General features: G+C 42.8%; 2 protein-coding genes across 2 annotated transcripts; one reads left to right on the top strand and one right to left on the bottom strand.

The window, feature by feature from the left end:
- Positions 1–269: 269 nt before the first annotated feature.
- On the top strand, positions 270–3,056 carry ccn2a (cellular communication network factor 2a). The gene is made up of 5 exons (XM_083933558.1): positions 270–517; positions 741–957; positions 1,073–1,324; positions 1,446–1,657; positions 1,770–3,056. Exons 1-5 carry the CDS (start codon positions 455–457, stop codon positions 2,064–2,066), a joined length of 1,041 nt encoding a protein of 346 aa, XP_083789684.1. The 5' UTR covers positions 270–454; the 3' UTR covers positions 2,067–3,056.
- Positions 3,057–5,618: 2,562 nt separating this feature from the next.
- Positions 5,619–13,144, bottom strand: LOC310961638 (uncharacterized protein). The gene is made up of 8 exons (XM_083933784.1): positions 12,878–13,144; positions 12,544–12,593; positions 11,444–11,537; positions 9,448–9,516; positions 9,240–9,326; positions 8,330–8,641; positions 6,844–7,274; positions 5,619–6,351 (listed from the first exon to the last, which is right to left on the bottom strand). The coding sequence occupies exons 1-8, from the start codon at positions 12,921–12,923 to the stop codon at positions 6,268–6,270; spliced, it is 1,173 nt and encodes a 390-aa protein (XP_083789910.1). The 5' UTR covers positions 12,924–13,144; the 3' UTR covers positions 5,619–6,267.
- Positions 13,145–19,299: the final 6,155 nt, after the last annotated feature.

The raw sequence follows: 19,299 nt of genomic DNA, 5'->3' as shown, positions 1-19,299 counted from the left end.
ACCAGACTTAACCTCCCATTCCAGATGAAAGCCCGCTCTGAGAGAGAGACAGTGTTGTTTGGCGGAGCAGCAGAGCCTTGCCTTCAGACAGCAGGAATGTGGGATGTCTGGAGTGGGGGTCAGGAAGCGAGGAAAGAATGCCAAGTATGTCCATGTTTGTCCAAGGGCTGGCTCTCCATTCAGCCCCCAGTGACGTGCTGCGAGGGCCAGCGAGTATAAAGGGAGCCGGGCTCTGCAGTCAGAACTCAGATCAACTTCTCTACCGAAGCTAAACTCTAGCTTTCACAAAGACAGAACGGAAAAGACTGTGACCGGAGCAGAAGAGAAACGCCACGAGACAAGAGATCAACTTGATCAGAAACGGTTTCTCAAGCTCAAACTCTGAGACTAAAGGAAGACTTCCTCAACAAGACTTTAAGGAAAAACTAGAATCTATTTCTACAAGGAAGAAAAGATGTCTGCTGGAATGAAGAAAATGATTTTGCTGCCTTTCCTGTGCATCATGCTCTCATACATGGTAAGACAGAAACACTTTATACTGCTGTTGTTGTTTTTGAGTTGGAAGCTCAGGCTTTAAATATATATGGGCAATGCTTTGAGTCTTTAAACTTTACTACTGAAGCATGACATACACTCTAACCTTAAAGTACACTCTGTTCTCAATGTAGTGGGAGTGTAACTATAACTTTAATACACTTTGTGGAGATGATATTTAACCAAGCATGTGTCTGTATGTTCAGGCTGCAGGTCAGGAGTGCGGCAACCAGTGTTCGTGCCCCTCCACTCCCCCTCAGTGCCCCCCAGGAGTGAGCCTGGTGCTGGATGGCTGCGGCTGCTGCAGGGTTTGCGCCAAACAGATGGGGGAGCTCTGCACTGAGAAAGACCTCTGTGACCCACACAAAGGCCTCTACTGTGACTTCGGAGCCCCCATCAACAGACGCATAGGAGTGTGCACAGGTGAGCCATTGAGAATTGACTTTTCGTTCCGTGACGTCCTGCTGTAGATCATTAACTATCCTTAAAGAATGAACCGGATCGTGACCCTTTTCTCTTGTCCTTTCCCCTCCCACAGCTCGAGAGGGAGCCACCTGTGTGTTCGGAGGCATGATGTACAAGAGCGGAGAGACTTTCCAGAGCAGCTGCAAGTACCAGTGTACCTGTCTGGATGGAGCCGTGGGCTGTGTCCCTCTTTGCTCTATGGATGTCAGGCTGCCCAGCCCCGACTGCCCCATGCCAAGACGTGTCAAGGTGCCAGGGAAGTGCTGCGAGGAATGGGAGTGTGATTCTCCCAACAGACACAGTTTCATGGGCTCTGCTTTGGCCGGTAAGTTAGTCTCCTTTTTCTATAAGTGCAAAAGATTGTTGTTTCTTTGTTGATCTTTAAACAGAGATGAGACATTATCAGGACTGTCTTTCTGACCCAGTGTTTGCTTCTGTATTTACAGCCTACAGAGAGGAGGAGACCTATGGCCCAGATCCCTCCCTGATGAGGGAGAACTGCCTGGTTCAGACTACTGAGTGGAGCGCGTGCTCTAAGACCTGCGGCCTTGGGATTTCCACCAGGGTCACCAATGATAACCGCGAATGCCGCCTGGAGAAACAGACCCGGTTGTGTATGGTGCGACCATGTGAATCACAGCTGGAGCAGAGCATCAGGGTGAGTTTTGTGAAACTGCACCGCTTTCATGAACTCTACAGATAAAGTAGCAGCACTTAAATAGCCAAAGAATGCTTAATTAAGTTGTCGTCTATTCATTTTCCTCTTACAGAAAGGGAAAAAGTGCATCCGTACTCCCAGACTCTCCAAGCCCATGAAGTTTGAGATCTCCGGCTGCACCACCACCAAGTCCTACAGGCCCAAGTTCTGTGGCGTCTGCCTGGACGGACGCTGCTGCACCCCCCACAGAACCACCACCCTGCCCATGGAGTTCAAATGCCCCGACGGACAGGTCATGAAGAAGCACATGATGTTCATCAAGTCCTGCGCCTGCCACCACAACTGCCCCGGGGAGAACGACATCTTCGAGTCCATGTATTACAAGAAGATGATGGGAGACATGGCCTAAAGCCACTGAAGGACGATCGCAGCTTATGACTTGAAAACAAACAGAACTCCATCTCATTTTGCAGCTCAGTATAAATGTTTTTTAAATGTTTCATTTGTCATTTTCTCATTGTAAAAGTAGTCCAGACACTTGTCGAAGTGTCTATGTGTTTTGTACGGCTGGTGCTTATCAGCCACATAGACTCAGACAGAGGGTTGCATAGCAGCTCCGAGAGATTCCTGCACTATAACTTCTATTTTTGACAAACCTACTGTCAGGTTGCCTCCCATTCCCCTTGAAATCCCCTTTAAAGACCCGTCCATTTTACTGTATGCTTTCTATACCTTATCTAAACCTTGACCTCCTCTCTAAATGAGGCATCTAATAACTCCCTCCACCCTCCGAGCCCAGACCAGACCTGGAAACTCTAAGCAGCTGTAGATGGCGCACGCAGACCACAGCGGGCCAGTGTTCCCCTGTACAAACAGGTCTGAATGTGTCCTTGTGTGTGTGAGTGTGTGAGTGTGTGTGTGTATGTGTGTGTCTGTTAGCGCAGGCTTGAATGTCGGCCTTGTCTCTACGCTGTTCACCCTTCTCACAGAGTAGAGGAGAGGTCAGAGTTTCCGCCCAGCATGTGGATGAGAAAGCAAGCAGCATGCTGAGTTTAAGGTTAGATATAGAACGCAGTGGGTTTTGACAAGGCACTGAGAAAAGAAAAAAAAAAGACGTATTGACTATTACTGATTCAGGTGAGAAGGAAGAAACCAAATGTCTATAGGAACGAAGTGTCTATTTTGTACGAAATAGAAGAAAAAGACTGGAAGAATTGTTATTTCATTCCTTTTGTATTGTTGATGTGTAAATGTTGTATATATTTGTACAGCTTAAGTTAATTTAAAAGCCAAATTTGTCCTGTGCTTCCAAATGTATCGATAGTGTATTTTATGTCAACAGTATTTTGTACTATTTTATTGAGAAGTGTGACAAAAATGTTACATGTTTCACTTTGTAGCTGGAAATAAAATGTTATATTTTTTATACAAACATGAGTTTTCTCCAATTGTATTTGTCTTCCATTATGTTCGGTCCATAAGATCTATTGACAGCAACACCTCAAACTAAGCATCCAGGACCCACGATGTTTGCACAACTAGAACATCACTGGATCATGTTTAACTTTTGACATCTTAGGCAGAGCAAGTATTCATTAGTATATATCAATAATATCACTCTCCCAGAGCCAGAGTGCAGGAAATCAACCTTCACTACATCAGATCTGCAGCTGAATGCAATGAAATTGGTAAAATAGTCAATCAGGAGGGAATTGATGGTTTTATCCCCACCACAGGAGTAACATTTGTTGGTTGTTCTTCCACTTTCCACTCAAGTGTATGTACCATCGTGCATTAAGGCCTTCTTCCCTAAACAGAGTAGCTAAAAAATGTATGAGTTCTCATGCAGCGAACAATATTAATAATGCAAAGAACTGGTGGCTGTTTACCAAATTGCCCCCTATTGATTTGTTAGCTGAAGAGGATATTTTAAATATTTTAATGCATTGATGCGAAGCAATGCCGCTTGTTTTTACATTTCATTAGACAAGATGAAAATAAATGTACCTGGGTTCCAGACACGGTGGCCTTTTCAGATCTCTCTCGCTGACAGCACTCACCTTTGAAAAGGAGCACTGAGACAGTCTAATGTCGCCATCTGCTGCCCTTTTCATTTTGTTGCCATGGATTTTTTTTCATGAGATTTTCAGCTTGTTTTGGTAGCCATTTACATAAATCTTGAAGGAGATCTTCACAGCCTTAAATGAGTATCTCTGATCCACAGTATAATAGTTTGCTGCACAATGATCTAAATATATGTTTAGTATAGTAAAAATAAGTATGCATGTGTGGCATACATGTTGAATTGTCTGTGTATGATGAGTGTGTGATACAAAATACAAAACCACCTTCAAATAGCAGCAATGCTGAGTTTATCATGCAGGGAAAATCTTTTCTCTTGGTATTCAAGCTTTCAAAGACTCTTCAGTTTATTTGCATAAACTTGAGCCAGATGAAAAGCAGAACTTGTTTTGCATTTTCAGTTTCTCCTCTGCCATATTCTATACGTGTCTCCTTTCAATCCATTAAAAAGTAAAAAAAACTTCTGCGATAGAGCCCCAACATGAATACTGATAATACTGGCTCTTTCGTTTTAATAGTAGGAACCAATGAATAACGTGATTCTGCCAAAACTAAGAGTTCAAATGTTGTTGTCTTGAATATACACTGGAGATCAAACACAGAGAACAAAGTATTAATACTTGATTTATTTACCACATTACCATAGAGAATCCCTGGAAAATCCTTGGCGACAAAGTAATGTCTAAGAAACCCACTACAGTTACTGAAGTTACTGAACTTTGGAAGAGACTGAAGAAGAGTGGACCAAGATCAAACCAGAGCAGTGTGAGAAACTAGTGATGTCCTGTGGGCGCGGATGTGCTGAAGTCATTCAAAGCTGTGGTCTCTACACTTCCTGTTCATTTTTTAATCCTATAGCCCGAAGAAAACATGGTTTAAATCTTCTCTTCTGACACAATGGTTACCGTTCTCTAATTATACTCACTGTTTCTTTTCACAAAATAAAGGTTTTTGTTGAAGTGCCTTGTGAAACAATGCTAGGACAGCAGTGCTATAGCCACAGCTGATATTCTATCAAATTCTGAACAGTTAAAAAAAAAATTATTTCAGAATAAATCCAGTTTTAACTCTTTGTTCTCTAATTTTGATCTCCAGTTTACTGTATGAACAGCTTGTGTATCAGAGAGATGATTCATCTTCTCAGCTTCTTCGCCCACAAACACAACCAACTGTATCTACAGTATGAGTCAGTGTGACTCTACAGTGAGAAGCCAGGCTCACTATGAGCTGTGTGAGTAATAAAACAGTATACAAGTGCATTAAAGGTCCCTTATTGTAAAGAAATGTGAGATTTGCATGTTTTCTTTTTATATTATAAAGCAGGTTGTTATGTCAAAACTATACTATATATAGGTTGAAAGTGCCGCTACAGTGCAGTTACAGTTATTCCCCGGCTGCAATGAGGATGCAGAGATGCTGAGAGTGCAGATAAAGAGGACCTGGAAACGCTGACCAATCAGAGCAGACTGGGATTTTTCAGGAGGGGGTCTTAAAGGGTCTTGGAGACAGTATGATAAATATAATGTGTTTTTGGAACATTGAATTATGTAAATACGTTCCGGTAATAACCCGAAATACAAATAAGAATCTGAAAATGAGCATTGGACCTTTAAACAGTAATGATTGAATCTTCACACTGGTAATTCACTTGTTTCACTTACATTTCATTATCGTAATTTAAGGGATGGAAAATCACCAGTTGTATCAGTTAAACAGCCCATTACACAGTTGTAAATGTGTTAGTACGCTGAGTTTATCGCATTAACTCTCTCATTTGATTTTAGAGGCATTCAAATGATTTACCAAACTCACAGAAACTTCAAGGGAAACTATTCAATTTATTGTACTTATTACACAACTTAATTACAGTTCATTAATCTGCTAAAAATGTTCACTTATTGCCTTGGCTTGAATAGAGTCAACTGTGTCTACTGTATAATAAGTAAGCATCTACGTCTTCTGCTTCCCCATAAGTGAGCGTCCCAGAAAGAGCTTTGTACGTGTACACATGCCGTTACTATACACCCTCACCTTGTTGGTGTGCATTTACCTGATCTGCCTCGACTGTTAATAACATATAACTGTTGGTATCAAATGTGAGTGTTAAAGTAACAGATACATTTACAGAAAGAGAGAGATGATTGTCAGAGATAATGAAGGAAAACCAGCTGTCAGCCTTCACTGACGGAGAGGTTTTTCCTTTAGGAGCCTTGCTGTGTGTTCTGAATATTAAATGCACGTGTTCAATTGCACCGAACGTGCGCATTTGTTTGTTTTTTAGTACGCGTGTCTAGCTGCAATGTGCATCTACAGTACTGTACGCTAATCTATGTGAGGGACAGGATGTCACAAAGAGGACTGCAGCGGTGCGGCGCGAGTGGGCATCCTCCAGAAAAGTAGCGAAAGATAAAATCCTGTCACATATTCGTAAAGCTCTATCTGTGGAAACCAGGCAGCTGGTAAAGCGGAGGAGGACGAGGAGGCAGAGGAGGTTGCGGTGTCAATTTTTGTTTTTACCAATCGCTCTCTCAGCCTCGCCGCATCTCATGGAGTTTCTGGGCAACGTTTTCCAGCTCTGACTCGATGGCTGCCAGGCTTTCGATCTCTGGCTCCTGCAGATAAAGTGAGAGAACGGCAAGTGAGGAAAAGATACTCAGAGTGCAAAGAATCGCATATATATGTGAACACAAACTCTACATGTATCTGAACACAATCAGCTTACATGCATAAGTGCTTTTTGCTGTGAGCAAAGCCTCATTACGACCAGAATCACCTCTTTTTGACTCACTGCTACAACAAACATGTAGCTATAAGGCAGTTTGCGGCCTTAAAAGCCACTGTAGCACAGTCTTAAGAAGTGACCACAGCTTTTGTTACCCTTGGACAGAGCCGGGTTAGCTGTTTCCCCCTGTACCCAGTCTTTATGCTATGCTAAGCTACTAAATATGAAGCTACTGGCTGCTGGCAGTAGCTTCATATTTACCGATTTTTCTAACTTCAAGAAGAAAAGTAAAAAAATGTATTTTCCAGCTTGTTGAACTGCCGTATTATCCTCTTCTCAAAGTTACAACACTTATTTGGAGACAAAGGGATGGACAGAATACCTTCCGGCTGGCGCTCCCCTCTTCCTCTGACTCCCTCCTCTCCTCAGGTCCCCTTTTCGCAATCATCTGCAGCTCCTTCTCCTCTGGACTCCTCTGCATGCTTCGTTTCTTCTTCTCCTCTTCTTCCTCTGTGACCTCTTTCGAGTGGTGAGGCGCTTCCCGCTGACTGTCGAGCCGCTGCGCCTCCTTTCCGACCGCTTTCTTCCTCATTGGAAAAGCCTTACCCCTCTTGGTCCAACGCTTTAGGCTCTCCCTATCCTCTCTCTTCATCTCCTCTTCATCCTCCTCCTCCTCCTCTTGTTCCTCTTGTTGTTTAGGCCTGTGCGGGGAAAATGCAGATCTCTTGTTTTTATCCCATTCGTCTTCATCATCAGACTTCTTCTCTTTTGATTTGATTCTGGCCGTATCTCTCTTTTCACCAGATCCAGAACCTGGGGACAGGGAACATAAACATGAAGAATGAGATTTTCTTTACTCGGTTTTCTCTGTTTGTTTTTGTTTTTTTTACCAATATATTTATTGGTGTTTCTTTAGCATTAAAGAACATACAGTACAGTCACACATGCATTGACATTTGTAGACACTCCCAAACTCAACAGTGAATATTCAAGGGGGGGGCAACAACAACAACAACAACAACAACAATAATAATAATAATAATAACAATGACAATAATAAATAAATACAAAAGTATATATATTGTACTGTATATGACTATTTTAGAGGTGCCTGTCTCATTTCTTTTAATCATTTAGATTATTTCTTTTGTTTTTTAAACACCTATCAGACCACTGCCAGAATACTTCCCACCATCAGCAAGACTCCACTTCTTGTAATGAAATATTTCTTGCCAACTGGCAGCTTCGACCCCCCAGTACTGCTAGCTGTGCTTTATGGGAATTAACGGCACGACTGGAGCAATCGGATGACTTGGCAGGAGCTCCCTTTTATAGATATTTCCTTGTACTTTGCCGTTCTCAGAGAATGGCTCAGCTCAGGCAAAAAAAAGCAAAACCTTGATTGCCGTCTTGATGAAAGGATAGTGATCATAGTGGATGATTCCTGCTGTAACCATGCAGCTCATTTGAATTCTGGGACATGGAGACATTTAATCATTTCAGTTGGTGTGCTGTTAGTACGCCAGCCATGTTGGCCTTGATCCCCTGTCGTGGGGGGGTCTGATTTCATCATGTAGATGGAAGCACTCCCATCAATCACCCAGTTCTGTGGTGGCAGGCGGCTACAAAGCACTGCACTCTCACTGTCTTAAGATTCTGCTATCTGCCTTTGGTCAGCTTTATTGCATATTTTAATTTGCTCGGATGTAATTTATGTCTCCAATAAATACATAAGACTTGCCTTGCACTTAAAATGTCAAGCTCAAAATCTGAATATGCATCTTGTGAGTTTTGCTTTGTTTGTTTTTCCTTTTAGTGTTTTGTAATTGTAACCAAGGCCTACACGAAGAAAGATAATATCTACTTGCCTTTCTTATCCTTGATCATGCTTTCCTCCTCTGAATGAGTTCTCTTCACTTCATATTCTTCTTCTTCTCCCTCCCTCTTTTCATCCTTGCCCTCACTCGACTCCTCCACAGACTCGGTGACGTGACTCTCCGGGCTCTCCTCGTTTTCGCTCTTCTCTTGCACCTCTTCAACGACGTCACGGTCCTCCAGTGTCTCTCTATCTCCGAGGCTGTCTTCCTTTTCTTCCTCCCCGTCTCCGTTTCCTGCCTTCCTCTTCTGGGACAGGATGGATCGTTCACCTGGGCCTCCTAAAGCCTCCAACATGGATCGATCTGAAAACAGGGAGGGGTAGGGATTTAATTTACTGGAGGACATTGATTTTTGCTTTGATGTTAAAAGAAGGTGCTTACGCAGGAGCACAACAGTTTATTGTCAGTGTCATTTTGTGTTATAGCTGTCAAATCTGTGTGTTTTTATTGTATAGTGGAGTGGGTAAGTATGTCACATTTTACATGACATTAATCTGGCTGTCAGCAACATACGGGTAAGGGTTGGTGCACGTTATTAGTCATTACAGTACTTGTTCTTACTTGTTATTGCCACTCATCTACTGCGTGCTCTACAGGAAGTCTGGCACTGACCTAAAAAAAGCCAGGTGTGCTGTCAGGTGGAAGGACCTTGTGTATGCCCTGATTCTGTTCACAGAAAGCCTCCGCAGAGTTTAAATTCACCTCAGCGTATCTCGTTTGCCAGCCCTGCTTTGCTGACAACATCAAAGTTAAAATAATGGAAGTGGTACATCATTTTGACAGCTGGTGCATTTAAAAATGCTGATTAGAGAGAGTTCTCAAAAATGGAAGTGGCTGAAATGTGATAAGAAGTAGGTTCATGCTTTTTTTTTTCTATTATTACATCTCTTGAGCTTCTTACCAGCAGCATCCTCTGCAGTCCGAGGGGTCTGTGTGGTCGGTTCAGGTTTACCATGGTCTCTCTGCACATGAGCTCTCTCCTGACCACCTACGATTAAAACGAGCCATTCAAGCATTGTGTCTTTGCTTCATTTCCTGTCTTCATACACTTATAAACGAGCACGCTTGGCACATACACAGACGTAAGCTGTTTGAGATCTGTGACTCACCTTGAACGGCGATCTCCTGCAGCTCCTTCAGAAAGTTGTGATGGCGAAGGATAGAAACAAGCCTGTCATCTGCGTAACACACACACACACACACGCACGCACACGCACACGCGCACGCACACGCACACGCACACGCACACGCACACACACATACGCATGTACACACACACGCACACACACACAAACATGGGTGTGAGTTGTCAAATGTACCACTGAAGTATGGAAAGAACAGAAAGGGCAATAATGGGATCCCGCAGGGAGTAAAACACAGGTATACGTCTAACCCCTTCGCTTTTTTATTTATTTTTTTGTACAGGACTCAGCACTTTGCTTTAGTGGTTTCGTCAGAGTTAATTGCCCTGAAATTTACTGCTTTCAAAGCAAGAGCACAATTAATCATTTGGCCCACAGAGACTCCCCCGTTGAATTGCAGCAGAAGTGAGCACCGAACTTTCTGCTGATCCTCAAACAGCACTGTATACTGTACGCAGCGAGCACAAAGCAGAGACAACTAACTGTACAGTCATGCAGCCCTTTTCTCCCCCCTCTTCTCTCTTTGCATCCCTCTGGTGGTGTACAGTTTCCCTCTCTCAGTAGCAAACGCTCGGTGAGTAATGCTGCGATCGATTTTATGCAATAAGGACAGCATCGAGGTAAAACACTGGCTATGTAACTGAATAGTTACTGAGTGCTCCTGACCCGCTTTTATAACAGAGCAGGGTTTTTTACCCGGCCACTATCGCATCAATCCATTAACCTCAAGATGTGGTCATCATGCTCTCAATAAAAAAAAAAAGGAAAAGGTGGCGTCGCTCCAGTGTGGGCTGGCTTGTTTCAGTCCTGGATCTAGTTTGTAGGAAGGGGATGATAATAATGATGAATATGGTCAAAACAAAAGCTTGGGGCGGCCGGTGGTACAGGGGTTGGAGCAGTCGCACCATGTAAAGAGACTGAAGGTCCTCGAGGCAACAGCCGCGGGTTCGACTCTGACCTGCGGCCCTTTGCTGCATGCTTCCCCCACTTTCTCGCTCACCCCATTTCCTGTCTGTCCTATATAATGAAGGTTTGGAAAACTGCCCAAAAACCCAGAAGCTAAACCTGCTTCTTTAGATCTGTTTAAACATATAAATAAGAAGCCTTTACTACAATCCCTGTAGGCTGCAGCATTTTGAAAATCATTTCATACTCATGTTACATAATCATCACTGTAGTACAGTACATCTTTATGATATACATGACAGCATGAGATGGGATGTGAAAACCCTAAAACAGTGTCTTCCTGGGAACTCAGCAGTTTAATTAAGATGTTAGGACATTAAGGGAAATACATCAAAGAGGATGACATCATCTTTTGGTCATATCCTGATATGAGACTGGATATTGGCTCGAGTTTTATCATTGCATTATGGTTTAAAAGTTTTCTTTTCTCCGTCCCACGTTGATACAATTTTGAATTTAAGTTTTTTAGGTGAAAAAAGTAGACATTAAGAGAACAGTGTCCTTTTCTTCCAGATCTTGCTCTCCATCAGAAGTTAAAGGTTAAAGGTTAATGGATAAGAAAACGTTTGATTTCATAATTTCATGCTGCAAGTGACGTTTCACATGTGTAACTTCTTGGCCCCCCCACTGCCATACCCCAAAACTAAATATGTTTTGATCTCATTAAAGTTGCAAATCAAACTATTCCATAAATAACATCCTAAATAACCAGACTCATAAGGTGCTCACTGGCATATAGCTCTACATTTATGCTGTGTGTTTTTTATTTTCTTGTTGAGTTTTATGTACTTGTATAAAGGCCCATTTAGGGGCGTTGGTCCATAAATGTGTCCCTATAAAAATAAACATTAAATCCTTTTTTTAAATAGATATTCTATTATATGAAGGCATTAACTGTAGCCAAAATGATGTTAACATGATCATAACTGAGGTATGTAATAAAAGAAAATACTGAGTGAGACTGAATTGAGTGTGTGCTCCTTTGGGTGGGGCTCACCTGTCTTCAGCGTGACCAAACACTCCTGACTGACGGGCATGGGGCGAGGCCTTGATAGCACATCTGCCAGCGCCTCCACAATGCATTTTATCACCTGCAGACACACACGGAGCAGCAGAATGACTATAAAAGAAAGACATTCTGTGACATTCAGATATTCCTTATATCCCTCTAAACCAGGATGCCTTTGCCACCAGGATGAGTTATGACTGTAGAATAAATCCACACCGCTTTACACATCCAAATGCATCGGCTTCTCTTTGAATGCTGCGCTTGTGCTAACTAAGCCACTAATTCAAAGATGTGAAACTCTCAGATGAGAGATCAAAATCATTTCGACTCCCATTGAGCTTCAATGTCAAGCCAATCCCACGTGCCAGATGATTTTTTTCTTCTTCTTCTTCTTCTTCTGTTCAACACTTTCTGCTTCTGCCTGCCAGATCTTTGAATGTTTATTTTACACATCTACCCTTTATATTCTCATCTGTCCAGAACTTGCTCCAGAAACTTCTCTCTCCCTCTCCCTCCCTCTCTCTCTCTCCCTCTCTCTCTCTCTCTCTCTCTCCCTCTCTCCCTCTCTCCCTCTCTCCCTCTCTCCCTCTCTCCCTCTCTCCCTCTCTCTCTCTCTCTCTCTCTCTCTCTCTCTCTCTCTCTCTCTCTCTCTCTCTCTCTCTCTCTCTCCCTCTCCCCCCCCTCTCTCTCTCTCTCTGTCTCTCTCTCTCTCTCTCCCTCTCTCTCCCACTCTCCCTCTCCCTCTCTCTCTCTCTCTCTCTCTCTCTCTCTCTCTCTCTCTCTCTCTCTCTCTCTCTCTCTCTCTCTCCATCAAGAGGTGAAATGCTCCGTGATCCAGCAATAACCATGGAGGTAAAGACTTAGAATAAATTAGAACAAGGTCGCACTGACATTGCCACCAATAGAGAAAGTACTTAAGTGAGTTCAAATAGCTTGAAGCAATAGAGCATTACAAGTGCAATGACTGTCACACTATAATGAGGAAGCATCTGGTTTACACACAGTAGTAGCAGGTTGCTGTATACCACTACTTCTACAATAACACAGTGAAACAGTGAAAAAGCTTTTAATGATGTCAACAGCTTTACCTTTACGTCCTCATTCTCCAGCTGACTCGGAGTCACTGGCAATGACAGGGCTGCAGGGAGAGAAAGGAAAAGATGCATCATCCTATCATTCTTTCTATAATCCCTGAAGATCTGATGTTATTCTCACTGTTACTAAAACACAGCGACACGGTCCCGGTGACAGGGGACCGAATGTGCCAAAGGCGCAGGTGAATTCACTCCATCCGCCGCCGCAATCAAGGATGCGCGTCGCTGTCCTCGGTGCTGAATCCAGGCGGTCACATCTCCGGCGCGGATCTAAGCCCTACACATGCACGGATGGTGTCGCTTGGACTTCAATGAGCATTTTCCTTACCGCAGTTGGACAGTATTGTCAAAACGAGCAGTCCTCTCCCGATCATGTTTTTGGATAAAGGAGGCGCAGGAAGCTCTCCAGGAATAGAAAAAAAATCGCGAAGCTTAGATCAGATGGTGCGATTTCACCCCTTTTCGAGACACTCGGTGGGTTTCACGGACGCATCCTGAAGTAAACTTAGCAGCCTTTTTCTGTATTTCTGGAGAGCTAGATTTCCTGCAGCAGCAGCGGCAGCAGCAGCAGCATCGGTGACCCGGCAGCCTCCGTCCTCTCCGGTCTCTCCACCGACACCTCTCCGCAACAGAGCCCGCTTATATAGGACGATAGTGGAGAGAGGAAGTGACATCATCCTGAGGCAAATGATTAGTCTACTATCTAACCTGATCATACCTCGGTCAGGGTTGTTAGGAAGGGCACAGGTTGAGAGCAGCCTTATAGCTATGGAAGTATATATACTGAGTAAAAAATATGAGATTTCAGCATATTTTTATTTTTATTTTATAAAGGTTTTGGTCCATCCATCCTGCATTGACCCTGCTTATAAAACAAAACCTTAAAGAAACAAAAAATACATGTATATCACTGTAATACGCCTTTGAATACGATCAAGTATGGGTGTAAATCTAGATTTCCTGTCACTGTCTTCATTGTGTTAGTGGACGAAGTGCTGTCATCATGCTGTATTTGCTGATGTTGTCTCTTGACAACCCCAACGCGTTGCTAGGCGATGGTTTATTGAAAATGATTGTTCTCTTGGCTGCTACAGACTCTGATCATGTGAGCAGTTGGCTTGAATGGATCATTTAAATAAAAAAAGGAAATACCTTGTACACATTTCATAACCGAAGACAATGCTGCATTTATTCTTCTTAACAGAGACAAAATGAGACCTGAATTTAAAATGTGTGATATAATATAAAAATATACAGTGTATCTTCATAATTACATAAATAATAACATTAAATATGAGTTGATCAACCCTTAGTGTAGTAGTTTATCTAATGTCTGACATAGTGAGCTGACATGATGTGATTGTTGGACCATTTCAGATTCAAATGTGCAGCTGGCACTTTATAATGAGGCTAAACATAGTTAAGCGATGCAGTGAATTAATGTAGGATGTGTCATTAATTCCTGTTACTCATCATTAATAAATTATCAGATCACTTTGATTTTTTTTATCTGATGAGTGCACACTTAAAGGGTCATCGGTGAAGGAAAGTAAATTCCCAATTATTTCATACATCTATTTCAATACGCCACCAAATGCAGTGGAAACTAGTTACAGTTACATAAATGATGTGTTTCAGGAACATGCATTTGATCAGTCGGTCTGGCACCCAAAGGTAATGCAACAGGTGTGTTTGTGTCACATTTAAAAGCTAAAGGACGGCAGACAAGTTTTTATTTATATTTTTATATTTTATTTGTGTTTTTAAAAGAATTGTAGCACATGAGAGGATGGTGCACTAAGACAAAGTTCAAGGAAAGATTGGGTTTAGATGTTTTAACAGGAATCGTTGGGTCACACAGCATCGTTTATATGTTTGCATCTAAAATGCTCTGAGATATATATGAGATATGATTTAAAAAGGGTCTTTCAGAGTCTATGATCGGACCTGCATCCATATAAGCGGTCTGTTATTCCTAAATGTCAGCCAGTTGAGGTGGTTCGTGCATCTAGTAAGGATGCCCCCCTGGGCGCCTTCCTAGGGAGGTGTTCCAGGCACGTCCAGCTGGGAGGAGGCCTCGGGGAAGACCCAGGACTAGGTGGAGAGATTAGATCTCCACACTGGCCTGGGAACGCCTCGGGATCCCCCAGTTGGAGCTGGTTAATGTGGCCCGGAAAAGGGAAGTTTGGGGTCCCCTGCTGGAGCTGCTGCCCCCTCGACCCGACCCCGGATTAGCGGATGAAGATGAGATGAGATGAGATGAGATGAGAATGCTATAATCAACCAATCAGAGTTAGTCTTCACCAAAGCCATGCAATAAGAGGTCTCACTGTACTAGATTACCTGCAGTAATCGGTTTTAAATTAAACAAAACTCATAATGTACAGGTGAGTTTTATGTTCTACAGAGTCGTTATATAAAGGTGCATTTACTTGGAACAGACTCCGACCTACAGAACATCCTAAAGTTGTTTGCTCTCTTCTACCTCATAAGCGCTGTGTCCCAGATGTACGTGAGCCTTTGAGGTAATATTCTCTTTTGTTACTGACGCATTCATTAAAAACGGACAAAGAGTCGTCCGAGCTGTGGGTTGGGCTGTTTGCTGTTTCAAATTTCCTATCGCACCAGCTTTCACAGAGACAATGAAGGCCAATTTCCGTCAGTTGCGTATCAGTCCCACATAAACCAGCGATGGCCTTGTTTAAACATGAAGATGGTTTTCTTTAAATGCACTAATCCGGCCGTTATGACATCCAACAGGTACGAGGGCTGATTAAAACTCAGCCCACTGCAACATCCCAGGTAGAGAGATGGGGACATGGAAAATATATATTTTACATCCTAAAGTGTATGGTCAACAACATACTGGAAAGGCTTCACTAAATAAACACATTGAAACGGCTTTGCCTGCATTATGTAAGACATGTTGACGAGTTTTAGAAAGCCGCCCCATTCTCCATGCAACTCAACCCTACTATGCTGTGTACACACTGCGTGGTTTTCATTTCCTTTCAAGAGCTCAATGAACATTTGAGTGAACCTGAGCTGCGCCTAATTTAGCTTCCACCTGCCCTTGTAATCACACTAATTAAACAGAGGCAATACAAAGTGTACTGTGCGCTCTTAACTACATACAAAGCAGGTGAATAGGGAGCTCATCTGTAGTGGATGATCATATACTAAAGCTTACGTTGAACGGAGATCAGTTGTGTTTTTTGTTCAGTGTGGTGGATTACCTTTAACTCTTCTGCTGCTTGGCTCGTAATAATGCAGCTGGAGGACAGAGGAGTGAAAGTGGGCCAGCAGCTGCCTGGAGATGTGAGGAACAGACCTGTGACTAAATGCTCTCTGGTTTGAAGTCACAGCTTTCTGGTAACATTTACTGTGGGTAATTTATATAAATATATAAATGTGTATAAATCTTTTCCTGTCTTTTAATCATTTCAGTCAGCTCATTGACTTTATTAAGGCTCCTCTGTGTGTCTGTGAATGCACACTGCACGATGTTGGAAATGGGAATTTAAAGGTCCCATCTTATGCTTCTTTTCAGGTTCATACTTGTATTTTTACTAGATAACATATACATGCTTTAATGTTCAAAAAACACATTGTTATTCTCACACTGTCTGTCTGAATATACCTGTACTCACCCTCTTGAAATGCTCCATTTTAGCGCCTGTCTCTTTAAGCCTTACCTGACCCGTCAGATGGTTTGTTTCACAGAACCATCTGAGAAGGCCTCATTTAAAACTGCTTGGGAAAGGGCAGGCACTTTCAAAAAATACCTTTCAGGTGATTGGATAAACCATCTGTCTATCAAACTCTCGCGGAAGTCAATCAGAGGAAAAGTGGAATCATCTTTTTCATCAAGCGAAGCCTTCAGTGCCGTTCTCTTCTTTGTGATCAAAAACGGATGCTATTGCATCTAAGCTAACCTCTTTAGGAGCCACCATTGTTGGTTTGAATGAGCAGTCACCTCTCGTGTCCGCATTATTGTCATCCTGAACACACACGCATTACCTGGAGCCTGACACGATACATTTTTGTGTGACGTGAACTCCTGAAAAAGCCCAGTCTGCTCTGATTGGTCGGCCTTTCCAGGTCTCCCACTTCTGCGGCCTCAGCGTCTCATCACCGTTACTGTAGCCGGAAAATGAATCTAATTGCACTGTAGCGACACTTTCTACCTTTATATAGTATAATTTGTGACATCACAACAGTACATAAGTCCTAACAGCATGTTTAAAGGCACAGTGTGTGAATATGGGCTGTATGCATTTCCCTGTGGAGTGAGCGTTGTCATATTTTTACAATATTTTTATAGCAACTAAACCTCCTCTAGAATAAAAATAAAAAAAACATGGACATGTCGCTGCACAATATGGGACATTGGACACACAAATGCACTTCAAAGACGACGCCCTGAAAATTTGGAATAGTCAAGAGTTTCTCAAAGAAAACATTGAACAGACTTTTGTATCAATTTGGGGCAAAGTCTAATTAGTTTAATGTTTTATGTACAAATGTCACAAAATCGTTAGGTCATGCTCCAGTTGTTACAAAAACTGGTTATACAATGTCGTTAAAACAGCTCCTGGCAAGACTTTTCCTTAAATTTACACCTACAGTAAATTATTCTAATCACAAATGTGGGGGAAACATAGAAGATTGACCCCTTCCCACAGGTGTTGTGTGGTCAGAGCAGGTCAATCATCTTAATTTAGGGATGATTCATTCAAATTTAAAAGCAAAATATAAAACGTTCTGCTACGAGAAGCACCAACAACCACCTCCACCTCCAGCTGCCTCTAAAGACGAGATATTCAGGTTGCAGGGTTCACTGTCACATTTTCGGGATATCAGAGCTTAAAACCGCAGTCATTTCCTGTATGCTGCTATATGATACGCTCAGACATGCATCGCTTCAAAGAGTGGCTCACAGACTCTCCTTTGCAGGTGATATGCTGTATCACCTCAACAGTAACAAACTTAGCAGTGGCATGCTTGTTAAATAGTTCAGCAAAGTGAAAGCTACACAAGTTCGAGACATGCCAAACCCTGGAGGAGCAGGAGCAGGGGCAGCAGGAAGACGGCTGCCTGTGACAGAGTGTTAGCCCGCAGTGGGGGCTGACCGGACCTGGCTGCTATCGGTCTGGTGAAGATGTACGGGTGTTCCTGCGGATGGGACATGGAGAATATGGGTTGTTATAAGCACTTTGTGTTGCATCGAAAAGCATATAAATGATCATATAGCTCTTTTATTACACATCCCTGAGCAACACTTCTCAAAGCAAGACACAGTTTTATATTGATTTACAGTCATAGTAATATTTAATTTATTAAAAAGGTCCCATATTATGCTAATATCTGGGTTCATACTTGTATTTGGGGTTTCTACTAGAACATGTTTACATGCTTTACTGTTCAGAAAACACATTATTTTTCTCATACTGTCAGTCTGAATATACCCGTATTCACCCTCTGTCTGAAACCCTCTGTTTTAGCGCCTGTCTCTTTAAGACCCCCTCCTGAAAAATCCAGTCTGCTCTGATTGGTCAGCATTTCTGGTTCTTGTCTCTGTGTCTCCGCCCATCATTGCAGCAGGGGAATGACTGTGACTGCACTGTGGCAGCACTTTCTACCCATATATAGTATAATTGTGACAACACAACGGTACAGAAGTCCTGAGGGCTCGTTTAAAGGCACAGTTTCTGAATATGGGTGGTGTGCATTTCTCTGCTGATCATGAGTTTTGATACTTCTACAGTATTTAAATAGCACCTGGACCTGATTTATAACAAAAACAGACAAATCTCAGTTTTTATAATATGGGACTTTTAACTCTAAAGAGGCCTGAGCTTCATTGAACACAGTTACAGAGAAACATTTCAGTACTGTCTCTGCTTGCTGTGTTAGCACAACTTTGGCAAAACAAAACTGGCTATAAAATCTAAACCAAGACTTATTATACTTTATCTTAAGAAGGTTGCACCACTGCAAGATTGTTTGCATGTTGGTATTATCTCATCTCATCTCATCTTCAACCGCTTATCCGGGGTCTATCCGGGGTCGGGTCGCGGGGGCAGCAGCTCTAGCAGGGGACCCCAAACTTCCCCTTCCCGGGCCACATTTACCAACTCTAACTCGGGGATCCCGAGGCGTTCCCAGGCCAGTGTGGAGATATAATCTCCCTACCTAGTCCTTGGTCTTCCCCGAGGCCTCCTCCCAGCTGGACGTGGCTGGAACACCTCCCTAGGGAGGCGCCCAGGGGGCATCCTTACCAGATGATCCTGAACCACCTCAACTGGCTCCTTTCAACGAAAAGGAGCAGCGGCTCTACTCTGAGTTCCTTACGGATGGCTGAACTTCTCACCCGATCTCCAAGGGAGACTCCAGCCACCCTCCTGAGAAAACACATTTCAGGCGCGACCTTGTTCTTTCGGTCATGACCCAGCTTTCATGACCATAGGTGAGGGTAGGAACCAAGATTGACCGGTAGATCGAGAGCTTTGCCTTCCGGCTCAGCTCTCTTTTCGTTGTTGGAATTAGTAAAATCAATTTGTCCCCTCAAAGGTATGAAATTACTGTAAAAACCAATAACATCCTTTGGGAAATGTGTTCATCTGGCTAGTCTGTTTTTTAAGAGTAAAGGTAAAGGTCAGTTTGTTCTTGTTTAAGCTGTTTTATCAAAGATTCCTGAAACTTTCAGGGTAAATATGCAGCAAGATTGTCATATAGAGAAGTGTCTTA

Source organism: Echiichthys vipera (genome assembly GCF_963691815.1).
Source record: "Echiichthys vipera genome assembly, chromosome: 19".
Lineage (NCBI taxonomy): Eukaryota > Metazoa > Chordata > Actinopteri > Perciformes > Trachinidae > Echiichthys > Echiichthys vipera.
The sequence above is the reverse complement of the archived record's forward strand: the minus strand, read 5'-3'. Positions and strand labels throughout refer to the sequence as shown.